General features: G+C 39.7%; 1 protein-coding gene across 3 annotated transcripts in view; it reads left to right on the top strand.

Annotated features, from left to right (window-relative positions):
• The window catches only part of DENND1B (DENN domain containing 1B), a 170085-nt gene that overhangs the window by 45606 nt on the left and 105990 nt on the right, over window positions 1-18489 (top strand). For all 3 annotated transcript variants that reach the window (XM_053391487.1, XM_053391486.1, XM_053391488.1), the window contains exon 4: window positions 14547-14596. In XM_053391487.1, the coding sequence (XP_053247462.1) occupies window positions 14547-14596 (50 nt within the window). The remainder of the gene's footprint in view (window positions 1-14546; window positions 14597-18489) is intronic.

Below are 18489 nucleotides of genomic sequence, written 5' to 3'. Positions count from 1 at the left end.
TTTGGCATACAAATGAGACCAAAGTGTAAGTAAATTTTATGCCGCTTCTTTTAATTATACTTGCTGAAATCAAAGTCTTCCAGACCCCTCTGAAGACAAGTGGACCACAATGGCAACTCGTGTTTTAAAGTAGAATGATGCCTTACCTGTCAAACAGAATAAAGAAAGACTGTTACTGTCTCTCATGCCAGCTTTGGTTTTGTGTGTGTTTATTTGTATTTTGGCTTACTATGGAACTTAAAAACAAATAGAGACAATTAAGAAGTTCGGAATTTTTGAAAGTATTAGCCAGTATAATTATATTTTGAAATACGTGTTTAGTAATTCTGAAGACACCAGTTTTTGTACTGAATATCTATAACCAAACTGGTGTGGTGATCTTTGTGATATCTGCAACATACACCGAAGAGCACAATTAAGTTATTTTTGCTTCATCCTTTGAAAAGAAAACATATAGACAATCCTGTATGCACAAAATCTTCAATATAATTATTTGTGTGCACAGACACACTCATTTTTCCTTTCAACATTTGACATGACACTAGAACCATAAAGAGATATGCCTGGACAGCACTAGCACCTTCTTAACCACAATCTTACTGTTTAGTTCACTACTGAACATACTGGATTCTAAAATTTCTCTGTAAGAGCAGCCTCTTTCTTTCCTCCCCAGCTTGATTTTTTTAATAAAAGATTTGCTCTTACAGATCTGCAGCAGCAGTTGCTTTTTCTGGGTTGGTACTTTAAAGCTTGCCAGAAGACACAGCACAGTCACCACCTCCCTCCCTCCCTTTTTCCTCTCCTGTGTGGAGGAAGAGAACTATAGGCATATTGAATCATTGTCTTGCAAGGCTCTGCATGTTTTCTTAGTGCTTTCAGGTACCTGTATGTGCAAGGCTGTTCCCTAGTGGTGATTCTGCATCATTTTGTTTCCACCCCTCTATTTGCTCTTGCTCCTTGTTGCCTGAACTGATGTCCAACAAGTGAAGGCAGAACTTGGTTTGGCAATTGAGGAGCCAAGTAGCACCTTTAGTAGGATGGCATTTGGCTCGGAGTTGTCAGCTCCTATTTTGTAATTGCTGTTTTAAAACACAATAGGGTAAATGAAGACAACAATGTTGCAGACTGCCCTGGAATCAGTATGAAAGGTGGCTCAGAACAACTAGGAAAAAATAGGTTTCACTTATCATAAATAAGATGGCCATTCAGGGTAAAAGGAGATGAGAACTGGAGTGATTTTATTTTGGGCCTAGGGTCAAGTCCAGTTACAGGGCCAAATTGTCTGCTGCTTCCCTTTGCCTTCCTCCTCAAGTTCTAGACATTCACTGTTATGGTTTGCCCTAAACTTTCATTATCTGCCAGATGAAAACTGGTCAGATTAGGGTGGCATTGTACACTACACTGAAGTGGGGAGAGAGAAAGTGCAAGTGAATTGTGTCTCCTTGAATACAGCGGTACCTCGGGATGCGAACGGGATCCATTCTGGAGCCCCGTTTGCATCCTGAATGGAACGCAAGACGCGATAGCGCGTCTGTGCGTGCGTGGGTCGCGTTTTGGTGCTTCTGCGCGAGACGTCATTTTAACGGTCTGTGCATGCGCGCACGGCGAAACCTGGAAGTAATGCGCTCCGTTACTTCCAGGTTGCCGTGGAGCGCAACCCGAAATTGCCTAACCCGAAGCGTATTCATCCCGAGGTATGACTGTAATTCTTCCAATGTAATGTATGAAAAAGATTGGCCTGAAGTTGTGCGTTCTTTTAGGTGGGCTTATTCTTTTGAGGCCAACTGGAGTATACATAAAGCTGAGGGTGAGCAAGCCAACATACTGAGTTTGACCAATGAGCCATCTAGCTCAGTATTGTCTATGCTGACTGGCAGTGACTTTCCAGAGTTTCAGAGAGGAAGTTTCTCCCAGTCTTACCTGGAGATGTCAGGGATTGGACCTGGGACCTTCTCATGCAAAGCAAGCTGTTCCGTCACTCAGCTGCAGACCTTCATTCTAGGAATGTGGAAGTCTGCATGTGTTGAGACTGCAGACCATGCAAACATACGAGCACCCTTGAAGGCCCACGTCAGCTTGTCCCAACCTGATGTCCCAAGCCTCATCGGCCCCAGCCTATGTGACCAATTGTTAGGGATAATAAGAGTTGCAGCCCAGCAACATCTGAAGGGCACCACTCTGGAGAAGCCTGAACTAAGTGGTGGAAAGGTAGGGTATAAATAAATTTAATATATAACTCTAAGACTTTGGAGGGGAAGAATCATCAAACCAGTTCATAAACAAATATTTTTATCACAATCACTTTGCTTGCCTGAATAATTTTAGTGCTTTATTAAAAAAATAAAGGCTGACAAAAATAGATAGCTGTGATTTGGCAGATTGTTTATGATGTCTACACTGGACTTCAGCCTTTGCTGTGGCAGAACTGCCTCACCCTTAGCTGGAGTGAGGTGACAGCAGATGTTGGTACAGGTAGCAGTGGCAGATCCCTAGCCAATGCTCTCAGGCCCATCGGCCACTCTCCTAGGTTGGAGGACAGAGCTGTGTATGCCACATGACCTGTTCTGCAACCCCCAAGCTAGTCTGTTTCCTTCAGGTATAGGCCACTGTCCCCATTGCCAGTGTTGAAGTAAGATTCAATTGCCTGTCCAGTTGGCTTCAGTACATGGCATAGGGGGGTGGCATTTTGTCCTTTGCCTCAGGCCCAAAAATTTCTTGGTCCAGCCATATGTGTATAAAGGAATAAAGAACGAAATAGGTGGGAGTGAAGGAGAAATGTTGTTGCTTCTTGAAAACTGGAGTAATTGGAAAATGGGTTCTTTTCCTAGGGCATAACTCGAAACAACACAGCTTTCCTGGCTAAAACAGGACCACTGGAGGCTATAATATGCACATACAGCTATGATATGCACACAGAACTACACATTATGTTTTGTGATTTCGTCTAGGGACTGATATGGATTCCTGGATCTTTTCCATTGCTGGGATATAAGCAGTTTTAGAGGGTGATTTTCAGTGGGAAATGGTGCAAGGGGGAACTGGTTACATGCTGTTCTTTTGCTTCAAGTGCTGCCCGTAAATTGAATGTGGTCCCCACCCCCCCAGAAAAAAAAGAATAATGGAACTGCACGTAATGTTTCCCCTCAGCAACTAGTACAAGTTATTTAATGCTTGTTATAATTTCATAGATGCACATAGAGAAAAACCTGTTAATTAAAAAGCTTTCATTTAAAAAAACAAACAAATTCAAATTGGAAATGTTATATTTAATGATGGAATCAACAGCTCTGCACATGCCCAACACGGTTGTAAGACTAACAGACTATACACCTTTAACTGTGAAAGTGTTAGGAACATGCACATGCAACTTTAAATATAAACCATTTCATGTTTTTCACCATGAAATTGCAGCTAATGGATTAATGCATTGGTTGATCCAAACCATTTTATGAACGTGGTGGGTTTTGGCTCTTATTTTGGGAAGAAAACAGACATTTTGAAGACACAAGGGAGATCCCCTGACAATTGTGGTCTAAAGACTTGGAAGGACCTTTAATCGTCATCTTTCACCTCTGAGCAGACATTAATATCACTTGTACATGAAGGCTCTGTGTGCTTGCAAATAAATGTTTGATGATTTTAAAAGTTGACTTTCCTTGCATTTGGAAGGACAAATGGCAAGCCCAATATATGTATCATGGTTTTGTTTTATAGATTTTTCTCCACTAGTTCAAAATTTTGCACTTGATCAGCATATGGTATAGCCAAGCCTCATCTCGACCAACTCTTTTGTTATCTTGTTATTGTTATAGGTCTTAATGACAGTTGTAAGCCACAGCTCTGGATGTAGGGGTTAGTCTACCCTGGGGAGAAGAGGGAGAAACAGCAGTGTGGATTATGGAAATATGAATTGATCTAAGAAGCAGCTCTCTTGTAATAGAATAGGGCTCAAAGAAAGACAGAGGAGAAGCTGGTGAAAAGACGATGGAATATGATGTGAAAATGATCATTTGAATGCTTTCCTTTTCATTCCCAGCTGCTGTGTTCTGGTGAAAAGGCATGCATTTGTATATCTTAAGGCTGGGTGAAAAAGGGCCAGATGAATAGAATTACTTGTTAGATATGTTTTCATTTTGAGCTGGATAAATTATGTGCATTTTAATAGACTGTATGCATATGTTACCCATTTTATAGTACAGCTGTAATATTAGAGATTACTTTGTTAAAAATGTTCTCATTTTTATCAAGTGTAACATTTAATTTAATATTGGACAGTCTTTCAGATACTGCGTATTAACCAACAAAAAGTGAATGCTGAATTTGGCCTCTATCCATTGCCTTAAGCAGCAGTGTAATAAAAGCGCAAACATTTCATTGACGGTTATGTGTTCATCATTCTATGAGTTGAACAAAATAATTATTGTTCAGCGTTAAAGCAGTATCTTTAGCCGAAACTCTTGCAGTATCTTTCTGAGTGGTGCGTCCAATAATGTTTGCTCTAATAAGCATATGAAGACTGTTTGACTGATTCTCCTATTCATGTCCAGTGCAGAAGGCAGCTCAATTACTCACCCGTTCCCACATTGTCAGTCTTTAGTGACCATTGTCAAACTCCTGCTCTTCCTTTCTAAAGTTTTGACCATGTGCATTGCCATTTTCTTGCATGCTTCTCTTGGTCAAGTTGCCTTCATGACACAGAGAACGTTTTTCACAAACCTGTACCTTTCTTACATGATTTGTGGTGAAGATTCACTTTTGCTACTGGAATTAGGTCCAGTAGAAATTATTGAGGCTATTGTAGAGTTTTCCTGTAACTATTTGCAATTTTTTAAAGTAGCGACTGCCAGATCAACTTCCCAAATAATAGGTTTTCTTTGAGGTAAACACAGCGAGAGGCTACCAAATCATGTTGCTAATAACTGGCTCATTTTGGATGTGATGTGAAAGAAGCTTGGGCTCATGCACATTCCCCTGCTCTTTCCTCAGGCAGGGCCAGGATGAGGAGATGGGAAGCTTTCACTTCTATTTTTACTTTACTATGCTTAGTCTTAGCTATAGTTTAGGGAAACAAGCTGATTTCAAACCATGGTTTATTATTTTGACTTGTTTCCTTAAACTATAATTATGATTAAGTGCAATTTTGGGTTCAGATGTAACAAACTGAGTTAAAAATGAAAGTGAACACTTCCATTGTCCTCCTTGTGACTACATTAGAGGAGGAGAGCAGAAAGGGAAGTTCACAAGCACTGGTTCTGAAAAGGGAAAGGGAATGATCATGGTTCCCAGCCAAGAAAAGGCAGTTGAGGACGCTGGGCAGGTCCATTGATGGATATAGTCTAAGAATAGGGGATATGGACTGGGAAAGTGTGTGGCCTAGGAAGAGCCCCAAAAGCCAAATAGAGTGGCCTAGAGGACTGTATTTTGTTCCCAAGGTTCCCCACCCCTGACTTAGCTTGAGTACAGAGGCTGTGGACATGATTATGTTTCTTCCTATATCATTTTCAACCAGTATTGGAAAATAGCTTTTGCCTTGGAGAATTTAGGAGTCTATCTTCAAATTGCAGTTTTTGTAATTACTGCCAGAATCCCTTTGAACAACTCATAGCATCTGCACTTTGGCAATATTCATGCCAAGTGTGGTGTAATGGTTAAAATGTTGGACTGTGACCTGGGAGACCAGAGTTCGAATCCCCATTCAGTCATGAAGCTCACTGGGTGACCTTGGCCAGTCACCATTTCTCAGTAACCTACCTCACTGGGTTGCTGCGAGGACGAAATGGGGAGGAGAACACCACTTTGAGCTCTTTGGGATAAAGAGGTGATATATAAATGTAATAAACACAAACACAGAGATAAATATTTGTGGAAGGAATGTACTAGTTATATTATGCATTTCAAATTATCAGGGGTCATCCTCATGTTATGTTTCTGATGTGGTTCTCAGAACTTAATATACCAAACCCTGGCTCAGTTCACAGATTATCAAGTAGTGGATGTGCACAGCTAAAATTATTATTTTGGGGGATCTGAACACAGTATTCAAAAGTATTGTTGTTGGAGCTTCCTATCACCTATCTTGTGATTTCTGTTCTGTGTTTCACACATTGAACAGATTATCTTTAAAACAAACAGGCCTGATAGCTGCGGTTATTCTTTACACTGATCATATAAGTTCGGAGTGGATTCAGAATGAAAATTCAGAAGGGCTAGGATTCCAAAGCTGAATCCACTAAAACACTAATTTGTAGTATTCACAACTTCCATATGGTGTTTCTAAAGCCCTGCAAAATGCATGCATTTGTATATCTTAAGGCTGGGTGGAAAAGGTGTTAGATCCCCTTCTGTCTCCCTTCTCCGATTTTCATTGTAAAGAAATGATGGTGTCATTGGATAAATTATTCATTTTTCTTGCTGTAGCACCCAGAGCCCAACTAATTAGATACTGCACAAATATGACTCACACAAGAGTGGTTTTGAGTCTCGCTATGTTTGCCAACCACAGGGTATAATGGAATCTCTGACTATAACAGCTCTAGAATCAGGTGTGTGCTCACTTTCTAGATACACTTTTTGCTCTGGATGTCTGCGGTGTAGCTCAACAAATACTTCCGTTGAGGTGTATTTCTTTGGAAGCAGGTTGAGCTACCATGTCTAGAATTCTGCCTTATTTTTATCTTAATTGTGTGATCAGAAAACTTAAATCTGGCACTGGAGACCAGTATTAAGCAGATTTGTAAACAGTAGAACTACAATGCTACACCATTACTCTCTGACATTTGTAAATAAATGGAATAAGAGGCAGTAGATTGTTACAACATTTGCTTTCGGTTTATAAGGAATATTTACCTAAAATTGTTTGCTTCTGTCCTGCATGCAGTTATTGTTTTGGTTTCAGAGGAACCTGTGTAATTGTAACTGCAGAGCATCATAGCCAATGTGGTATTAGGGACTGAAGAATGGCTTTTATCACAATACTTTTTGATTTTAACAATTATAAAATCTTATTTTAATAGATTTCATCCCAATATTCTAATCATACGTTGGATAAACATTAGTTGCACATTATTTTGGTACAATTTACCCTAACCCAATGCAGAGATAATATGATTCAATTTCACATTTCTGTCTAGTTCTAAATGCTTGTTATTCAAGGTTATCTAGGTACCTGGGGAAAACAGACTCTGATAAACAGATTCAGGCTAATCAGGATTTTATCACTTAGGGCCAAACTAGACATTATGATAGGCATGCTTTATTTATTTATTTATTTTAAAAAGCATGGTGAACATTGGCCACTAATTATTTTTACAAAAATCAGTTGCATAGAGCCTGACCTAGCAAGAAGGAGGGAGTTCGCCCCTTTTCTCCTGCAATGTTTTCCCACAGGAAGCAGCCCCCTCAGTTGCTGTTTAGCTCTCAAAGTGCTATTTTTGATAATATAGGTCATAGTTAAGCACAAGAAGCTATGAGGTGGGATTTTGTGTGTGTGTTTGTGTGTGTGTGAGAGAGAGAGAGACAGGCAGACAGACAGACAGACAGAGAGTGAGAGAGAAAAAAATGGCGCTGAGAGGAAAGGCTTCACCCTTCCTGCGCTACATGATTCTGATCTGGATTGTGGGAAAATTTAAGCAGTCAGTATACTTGTTAATGGGACGCGGGTGGCGCTGTGGGTAAAAGCCTCAGCGCCTAGGGCTTGCCGATCGAAAGGTCGGCGGTTCGAATCCCTGCGGCGGGGTGCGCTCCCCTTGTTCGGTCCCAGCGCCTGCCAACCTAGCAGTTCGAAAGCACTCCCGGGTGCAAGTAGATAAATAGGGACCGCTTACCAGCGGGAAGGTAAACGGCGTTTCCGTGTGCGGCTCTGGCTCGCCAGAGCAGCGATGTCACGCTGGCCACGTGACCCGGAAGTGTCTCCGGACAGCGCTGGCCCCCGGCCTCTTGAGTGAGATGGGTGCACAACCCCAGAGTCTGTCAAGACTGGCCCGTACGGGCAGGGGTACCTTTACCTTTATACTTGTTAATGACTGTGCTTAACATAGCATGCAATTTTACCCTCAGTATCTCCCAGTCCTTGCTTTATAGATTCTTCATCGCTTTAAGCAAAAATATTAAAACAATCTTTACTTCGGTCTCTGGCTCCAATTACAAAGTTGTTCTGATTATATCTGTATTCCTGCTGGTCTACAGTTCATGTAGGCCGCTTCCCAATGGGAATGGATGGATCTATTCAAGTCTGTCCCATTCCTCTTCTGCATGAGGATAGGACTGAGGTCTTCTTGTTCCATTATATGTGGATTTCCAACAGAAAATCCTTTAAAATCCACAGGCACAAAACTTTTTTTTTTTATACTACTTGTGAGGCATTTTGAATGCTGTATCTGTTCCTGTTAAATATTTGTTTGCCTTTGAAACTTTAAAAAATTCATAATACAGCTGCTCATAGCCTGGAGTGATTAGCACGCCTCCAGGAGTGATGGGACTTGATGATATTCTGTGGCACTCCATGGGAACTATATGGAAAAGATATGGCTGCTCACATGTGAACAGTAAAGTGTTTATTAAGTGTTCATTCCGATTGGCTTGCAAAGAGGTTATATGATACCCTATCAAGCAGTTATTCCACACACTGAAGTTCATTTTCTTGTCATTTTTCTTAATGCAGAGGCCTGTTTATGTTTATTGTGCAAGAGCCAAATGCACATTAATAGCACAGTCTCTTAAGTTTTCTTAACTTCAGTGGGACTTACTCCAAGATCAGTGGGTATAGCATTGCAACCTAAAGCTTTGGAGTCCCTTTATGAAGCTATTGGGAGAAGTCCTTAGGAATGTTGGAGCCTGACGCCATCAGTCAGCTGATGACACACAACTCTATTTCTTGATATTATCTGAACCAGGAGAGGCTGTGCAAGCACTGGACTGGTGCTATAATGCTGTAGTGGACTGGATGTGGTCTAATAAACTGAATTTGAACCCTGGGAAGACTGAGGCTCTGTTGACAAGTGGTTCTTGTGTCCAGCAATCTTGCCAGTTGCCTATTCTGGACAGGGTTGTGCTCCCTCTAAAGAAGGAGTTCTGTAGCTTTGTGGTACTCCTGGATACATTTAGGTGGCCTCCATGACTAGAAGTGCCTTTTACCAGATTTATCTGGTATGCCCGCTGTGGACATACCTGAACTGGGATCACTTTGCTGCTATTGTCTGTGCACTGGTAATCTTGAGACTACATTAATGCAATGCACTCTATGTGAAGCTGCTTTTGGGCCTGGTTCAGAAGCTCCAATGGCTAGATTGCTGATTGGGACAGACAGCTGATAGCATGTGATACCTCTTCTGAAACACCTGCAGTGGTTATCCATATGCTACCAGGTCAGGTTCAACGTTCTTGTATTGCCATACAAAGCCTTGAACAACTTGGACACAGGATACCTCAAGAATCGCCTGAGTCCTTATATCCCAGCTTGTTCACTGAGATCATCTGGAGGAGTGCTGCTAGTCTCTCATGTTACAGAGGCCTGGTCTAGACTGTAAGTTAAGCATTTAGTGTTGTAGGTTCCATGCTGTGCGACATTCTTTCAGGAGAGATTTGGCAGCCATCCTCCCTTCCGACTTCTCTTGAAGACCTTTTTATGCTGACAGGCCTTTGTAGCTGTTCAATGTTTAATTTTTTTGATTAGCCACTTCAGTGATTTATCTGTATTGTGTTTAAGATTGTCTTATATTTTAATGTAGTACACCACCTAGGTATTTTATGATATCGCAGCATAGAAATACTTCTATAAACATACATGCATGCATGCATAGAATTCTCAAGGAACTGAAAAGTGGAATGGTGCAACCACATTTGGAGTACAGGCAACTCCCCATTTGCGTGTGAATGCATGCACACACTGTGCCGGGAACCCAGAAATGGGAAGCACTCCGGAGAGGACATCTTTGGGCTCTGGGGAGGGTCTCCTCATAAACCAGAGGTGCAGTGGGGCCTTTTGAGGCTGATCAGCCTTCCTGCCCGACAGCTGACATGTGGGCTAGTGCAGCAGCCACCACTGCTTCCCCCATGCGTCAGCTGAGCAAGCCCTGTTGCCCCCTCCCACTCCCCAGATTCTTCTATTCTGGGCATGTCTATGCTCCATAATACCTTCTGATAATTTGGGAATTGGCAAAAATAATAAATATTTAGAGTTATTTAAAATATTATCATATTTTAGAGACTCTCAGTTTAAGAATGGCAAATAAAATGGTTTCTAATTCTCGACAGAACTGTAATGATAACAAGATTCCTCAATGTTTACTGTGATGCTATACAGATATCAAAAGTAAAAAAAAAAGTGATGTTGGTCCATGAGAAAAATTCAAAAACCACGATAGAGCTATACCGTTATTAAGCCAACCAAAATAAATCAAGACAGTATGCAAGCTTTTGTGTACTCCAGAATTCTTCATCAGGCTAGTTGGTACACAAAGCAAGGTGTGGGAAGGGAAAATCTTGGCTGATGGCAATGCCATGAGTCTATATCTGGTGGGAGTCTTGAGGCAGAATTTGAGCGGAGGTAGCAGGCATTCAAATGAGGCCCTTTAGGTGCTATGAAGGTATCAGGTTGCTTCAAGGCCTATTGGGAACCAGAAGCATAGCAGTGGTGGACGCCCCATCCCTAGAAACCGAATAACTGGCTCTTCCCCAAGCCAATCTTCATCCTTAGGTGAAACACAAGTTAAAGAGATCTTGTTTCCATCCTCTGGATACTTTTTTTGGGGGTGAGGAAGGTTTAAAGAGGAAGCAATTCTAGTTCTGGTTTTTTATTCTTGGCAGATGAAGGTTTCGTGACATTGTCTCCTTTCCAGTACAACAAATGCTCTTAAATGGGAAACAGCAATTTGCCTTTAAATAGGTCACCAATTAATTAATTAATACCTGCACTTTATAATTGGCTAAAACTTATTTCCTGTGGCCTCCACTAAGCCATTGACTGTGTGATTGTTGATGCCAATGAATGTTCAGCTACTGAGGAGGGAACGCTAAGAAATGAAATGTTGCCAAACTTGGCACTTCCGTCACTGAGGCCTATGGGCAGGAGGCCTTGTGTTGTGCTGACAAAAAGCAGGAGACAGAGGCATTGGCAGGCAACATTGCTGGAAAGCTCAGTGAAAAGGTCCAGGAGATGGAGAACCCAAGGGGCAAAGAGAACAAGAAGGAAAGGCTGAAGGAAAAGAGATGAACTAGCAAAGTTCCAAGCAGCATAGGTCTCCAAGGATTGGAAGTGATGGTCTTCATACAAGATGTCTCCCTTTTTATATCCCTTATCCAGGCCTGCCCCTTGATGACACTCCAAACCTACTTGGCATGATATTTCTAAGTCAACTGTTTCGGTCATCCTTCCTCTCTGGTGGCACCTCTCTTTTCTGTGCTAGTGGCGCAGATGAGGAAGTGAACAGATGCATGCTTATATATGGAACATTATCATCTAAAGAGAATTTACTTTAACTTGACATTTCCAAGTTCAGTGGCATGTCAGGTTGAAGTGAATTCAGACTGAGAACAGGAGGATAACTGGATTCCCCCCTCCCCCTGAGTATTTTTAATCAGTATGGTCTTTGGGCTGCTTGAGTACTCTAGAGCATCATATTCTAGATTAGTAAAATTATTCCTTTTCCCTCAACAAAGGATGTTGTTTCAGTTTTGTGCCTTGGAGCTTATGCCATTCATCTAAGAGCAAACAGAAATTCAATAAAATACATATTTCGTTGTTGCAAGGGCAGTGTCCAGCATTTGTTTGATAACTAATTAAATTGTGGACCATTTCTAACAACTGTTTCTAAATTTAAACCATTTCTAACGAGCAAAGTGGTAACTGATTGATCTGATAGCTTTGTTGTTGACGCATAACGGTAAGATTCCCAGTTGCTTGCACTATATACAGAGATGCATTTTTTCTCTGATTTCCTGAACTGTACATATGACTCCTAGAACATCCAGATGTGTCCATAGCCAAAAGGCATTATCCAGTAGACATCTTCCTTGTATACAGATATCTATATAATATTTTTTCATTAGCAGAGAATGAACACTTCAGTCCATCTTTGCAGCAAGAGTGGCAGCAATTCTTTACAAATCTGTCAACTTGGTCTGTCTACCAGCCAAGGCATGCCTTAAGTGCAAGTTTAATGGCTTTTTATTCTTCGTAGAACAATGGCCTGTCATAGAAATATTGTCAGTGCTATGCAAAATCAGCTTTAAGATGCATAGTAATACTTTCTAAATATATCATTATTTTTACATTGTGTAATGAATATTTTAAACCAACTGCACAGCAGGCATTTAGAAGGCTTCTGGACAGCATGTTATTTTCATTCATTTAAAAATCTGAATAACACCTGTAATTAAGGGAGAAAACTGAGCCCTGCAAGCTAGGTAGGTTTCCATCTATTGATCTGTGTAAACCTGGCTTACACTGTCAGGGGAGAAACAGTCAACTGCTGAGCTGCTTTGTCACTGACATAAGCTGAGAGGATTTTTCCTCCCTATACTGTTTATACACCAGTCTATAGACCTGCTGGCTGGTTGAATTTTAAAGAGTGCGGAGGTTTAAAGACTTGTCCCCTGAGGGATGATCCTGCCAGTTGGGAAGCGAGCTGAGGCTGTGCTTTGCAGACGTTTGTGTGTGTGTGTCTTTGTATACGCATGCGCGCCAATTGAGGATAGGGGGAGGGATGGAAAACAGCAGTGGGAAAGTCTTGTAGTTCATCTGCCTCATACAATATTGCAGAGGAGACTGATACGTTTATCTATAGCTATCTATCTATCTTTCTATCATCTATCTATCTACTTTCTCTGTGTGCTCATTTTGGATTGAGGAGCAGAAATATCACAGGAATGTAACGGATTTTTGCACATACAGATCCCCAGCAATGCCATCATCTGTGCTTACTAATCAGTGTTGTTAAGAAATGAGGGCTAAGTATAGTTTCAGGTGCTCTGTTAACAGGAATCTATATTTAGCACTGTGAAAGCCCAGCATATAAAAAACATACCGCACAGAACACAGAAATGCTGATTTCTCTACTGTGATAATCTGAGTAATTATTCAACACTGATTGTTGTTGTTGTTTTTAAAGGACCTGGGCATTAATTTGTATATCTGTATTTAGAGATGAGCGTGCAACCCCAGAGTTGTCCGTGACTGGACCTAACGGTCAGGGGTACCTTTACCTTTTTATTTAGATAGTTTCCTACCCATGTTGACCTGGTCGTAGGAGTGTCTTTAAAGTTTTCAGATGTCCTCATTGTATTCCAAGCTTCCATCCACACATATTACATGGGAATGCCTATTGCCAAGCTGTCTCAAAATACTGCCTTCCATTCATGTCAGAAGTCTCTTGAGCAGGCAGTCTTGCAGGCAGTATGACAATCACTGATTTGTCATGTATGTGAAGTTGATATCTGAAATAAGGTGCATCTGTTCTGATGTGTAATTCTCTGACCTAGCCACTCCTTTCCTTAAAAAAAGCCTTTTACTCACAAGTTTCTTATCTCGAGATGTACTAAGGCCTAGATAAATTTTATTTAGCACTTGCTCATATTAATCCTTCCTATGTGTGCTTTTCCCTTTCTCTCTCTCAAAATTTAGATTGTAAATTCCTAATGGCAGAATCCAGTTTCATTGTTTTGTTACTGTGCACAACACAGTGCACACTGCTGGCATTGCTACAGTGTGCTACTAATGTTCTGTGTGATTTTCATTTTCTAGACTAAAAGTCAACTGATGTTGTCTATTTGGGATAATAGTTTCCATTATTACTCTACTCATTTTTCCAAGTATCATGTAGTTTTTTAAACCAACGTTATTTCTATATTAACACACATTACTTGCCGCAAAACAACATCTTAAATAGAAAAGCGAAAAACAAGTTTACAATTCTTGTAAGATTATGGAGACATTAGGTTTATTTTCTTTTAAAATTAAGAGTGAATTGCGCTTGTGACCTTGTGCTGCTGCTGCTGCCCTAAAGGGTTAACTGTACAATTTATGCTTTGTACCCAGTGAAGAGTTCCAGCTTTTTAAAGCATTAGCTTATGAAACGCATATAGAGTTGTTTAGCTCTCAGTAAATTCAGTTTGCTGCCAACTTGGTTCCCCTTTCTCTGCTTGCATTTTAATTGAAACAACATTTGTATTTTTGAGCCAGGATCTGTCAGAAGTCCCTGTGGCTAGTCTGTAGTACAAGTAGCAGCAGACGTGGCCTACCCATATGGTACGGTGCTTCTTGTAAAATCCATATGGCCTTGTTGAAGGGAATCCCAGCGGGGATGTGAAGGGTGTTAATACCCTTCAGGCCAGGCCTTTTCCTCCTGGGGTTTCCATGGCATTGTCTTTGCAATCTGCCAAAGCACAAACTTAATTCCTTTTTAATAATCAATTATTTCAGTCCAGGAACGTGTGCTATAGTTATATTCTCCCCCAAGCCAAATATTGTTTATTTATTTATTATCTTAAAAACCCAAACAGTATTACAAGTAATTTTTAAGCACCTAACATTCTTTCTTCTGCATTTACAGGAAGTACTCCAGAGTGTACCCAAATTCTGCTTTCCTTTTGACATTGCAAGGTATGTCTGTCTTTGCTTTTTTTAATAAGGAAAATTAACACTACCTGTACACAAATCTATTTGCGCTGGAAAGTATGGTTCATTTATTTTTGGGAGACTAAAGTGATGTGTAGCAGCAATGTTTCAGAGAAATTAAGAAGCAAAGTGCTTTTCCAACTGCAGTCTTCAGTTTATAATCTTGTCAGTGTCTTAGATTTTCAAATATGCCTTTAGGCTTTTAATGGAAAAATGTATACTTTTGCTATTAATATACTGTATATCAGAATAGACTTCTTATAACAACATGTGGTCTTTCAGTTTGCGCCAATTGAACTGGAAATGCATTGGTATAAAAGAGATAACAATATGCTTTCTTGATAACGGTGGCATTGTAGCCTAGTTCAATACTTGGATATAATATTGTGTTCTGAGTAGGTATTAAAGAATCTTCAGAATAATTTCAGCACACTTTACTGGGAATCTTTCCTGCTTAAGTACTGTTGAACTGGAGTTGTATAAACATACAACTCATCTGGGCTGTTGTGCCATGTCTATTCATTTCAGTGGCAGTGGTGCAGAAGAACTTATTGGAATGTATCTTGAAAATGTGCAAACCCAGATGTGCGCTGAGAGTTAGTTTTAAGAATATTGTATGGTTATAAATTTCTAATATCCTTACATTTGCTTAGAATATCCACTGTAGGGCTGCAACATTGAATCACTTGGCTAGAATAATTGATCACAAAGTTTCCTCACTTTATAGATTTTATAAAAAACATGAATTATTTTGAATACAGGTAGTTACAAAAACAAGATGTGGCAGGTACTATATTAGAAGTGTCATTGCTCCTTAACTCTCATGCCTCTTCTATAATGGTGCCTGTTGTGATGTGTGCTTTCTTATTTAAAAACAAAGCGTCCCCCCCCCTTAAAAACTGATGTTTTTTTCACATGGAAATCTGGAAATCTCTGTAATTATAGTTGATTAAATTTCATGTGATTAGTAGGCCATGATTTCTTTAATCAAGTAAGAGCCTTCCTGTATAGTATCATTCAATGGGCAGAATTCTCCACAATTCTTTAATCCAATTGAAAGAAACTCTTATATTTCTTTCTGATGGTGAATGCTCCTAATCCACACACTGAGCTTCAGTGCCAAGCAGAAATTTTAATCAGAATTGTTCATATTTAAACCCAACATTCTCTCAGCTGCAGTGCACTGTTCTGCGACACATATTGTAGCCCAAATTGAATTTTGGGTGGATTCACAGGTCTTATCCCCCACCCCCAGTGCAAGCAGCCGGCATAACTTATTTTGGATAGATTTGCATATTTGGTTACCTTGAGAATGATTCCAGATGTGTACAGATAGGAGATTTGGAAGGCTTCCAGACATATATTGCTTTGTGACCAACATACTGGACTGATGCAGGCTTAAAATCTAGATAGTTTAATTGTGCTTAAACTACATGTCCTGGCTCCCACCCAAAACATGCAGACAGGGGCTCTCACTTGTAAGAAGAAAGAAAGAAATATTTAGTCAGGCAAGTAATGGCCCAGGCTCGGCAGCAGATACAAACAGGTAATTGAAACCAGGGTCTGAAGTGGTTTGGAAACTCATAAAGCAACAGGGAGATGGTTAGAGATAGCCTTGGTTAAGGTCGGTGCAGAAAGGCTATCAAGGGAAGGGCTGGAAAAAGAGAAGAGAGGAAGAGTGGTGAGGGCAGGCCCAGTTCTGTGATCCTCTTCTGATCTGTGGTTAAGTGTCTGGAAGATACACCTATATTGGCCCATTCATATATAAACTCTGACTGAAGTTGATTGACAGTATCAAACTATGCTTAAAAAACAGGTAAATCAAGATTCAAGAAATGGAAGAACTGGAATGTTCAGAAAAGTATGGCCGAGTGAGAACACAACAAAAAATCCACACATTTCAATATCCTACCTAGAATGCTAGTGGCACGTTAAAACCCTATTCTGTTTTCTTGAGGCATCAGCTTTCATAGAGTACAGTCCACTTCATTAGATGAGCTACCTGAATTGAGGATGCCACCATGCATCTGATGAAGCATGCTCTAGATCATGAGAGCAGATGCCACAAAATAAGCCAGTTAGTGTTTGAGGTGATACAAGACTCTGGCACAGCCTGGATGTAATGGGAAACCATGGTTTCCTGTTATTTGACAAAGCTTCAGAGAGCCCCAGGCTCATGTGCTCCCCCTCTCCTCTCTTCCTCTTTCATACATTTGTGGAAGAGATCAGAAGCTCTCACTTCTGATTTAAAACAAACCACAGATCTCCATGATGTCCATATTTGGAGAATTGAGTAGCTGCGGCTTTTGAGAATGAGCCAGGATCAAACTGTGATTTCAGATTCTGGCTTGTTGTAAAAGGATAGTTTAAAACAAACCACATTAAAAATAATGTAATGTTTGCCTGCATGCCATTGAATCTAAAACTGGTAACGAAGGTAAAGCAAAAGAAAATTAGGGACATTAAAAGCACATGAGGCTCTCTTGCTGCCATCCAGTGGTTAGGATTTCGGTAAATAGCATGATTATACGAAGTAATAAATTAAAGAAGCTGAGAACAGCTCGATCGTAGGGATTTGTGTGAGAATAAATGCATAGCAACATTTTAGAGACATGTAGCATATGTATTATTATAGATATAGACAGTATCTTTGTTGATGTGTGATTTCCATTAGCACACATTTTATTTTACACTTTTTTATGCTACCAAACTACTGCATCATTTTCTATTACAATCCAAGAAGAACTGAATATTCTAAATTGTACATCATGCATATATGATGTACTGTAGTGTTACATCCATAAAAATGCAATCCCTCAACAGGCAATTTACCTAAATTCCTATTTGAACTAAATGGAATTTTTCACTGAATAGTGGAAGATGCATTAACTGCAATATGGAATAGAATTTCAGCTTGTAGAATAGAAAGTTGTGTTTTCTCAAAAGACATGGAAAGGTGGTTAAAGATATAATATTTTTTTTGTTTAAATGGATAAATGAAATTATGTGAAGTGTCCTATATCATTGAATTCATATATTTTATTTTATTACGAGTTAATTACATGGAGTTACACCACATTATTCACCTAACATAGCATTCAAGGACAGAAGAGACTATAAAAATGCTGTTATATAGTGATTTTTAGGAATATGAATCCACTGTTTCATCTCCAATGAATTACTACTTGCACATGCAGTGAACTGAAGTGGGTTTGAATAACAATTTTAGCTTGTTTGAGAATATGGAATCATCAAGGTTTTCAGAGCCTCCCTGAGAGCTAGGAACTTGGAGCTGAAGGTTTTTTTCTTCTAATAAACAAAAGACCAAATTGTGATCCCTTTATATAAAAGTATTTTAAGGTCTGTTTGTTGCTTTTACTTAACTTACAATACATTTTGTTTGCATGCTGCTCAGTTAAGCAAATCAATATAACACAGCAGTTCTTAAACAGTTTTTTTTCTATGAACCATTTGAAAATTGTGGAAGTTTGAGATTACTTAATTTCTTTTTAATTTCAAAGCATGCATGCATATAACATATTTTAATAACCATAGCTTTGCCTTTCTAATGCAATGAATATGTCTAATTTATGAGGAAAGTTTTTTGAAGTCTATTTCCATCATCTGTAAAAAAATTAATCAAGTTCAGGACCAAGAATGGATATTCTCCATTGTTTTATCAACTTTTCCATATAAGTTTTATGGTATGTGCTGATTTGGTGTACTTCTCTTTATGAAGTGGATCGTGACAATACAGTTTAGAGTCCAAATATTCTGGAGTAGTATTTCCATGTTGGTGGGTTAAAAATAATTGCTACTATTAGCTATTTTCAGACTATGTTCTATTGACAGCTACGGTTGAGAAGCACTGTTTCATA

This window comes from Podarcis raffonei, chromosome 6, assembly GCF_027172205.1.
Source record: "Podarcis raffonei isolate rPodRaf1 chromosome 6, rPodRaf1.pri, whole genome shotgun sequence".
NCBI lineage: Eukaryota > Metazoa > Chordata > Lepidosauria > Squamata > Lacertidae > Podarcis > Podarcis raffonei.
Note: the sequence above shows the minus strand (reverse complement) of the source record. Positions and strands in the feature narration are given on the sequence as shown.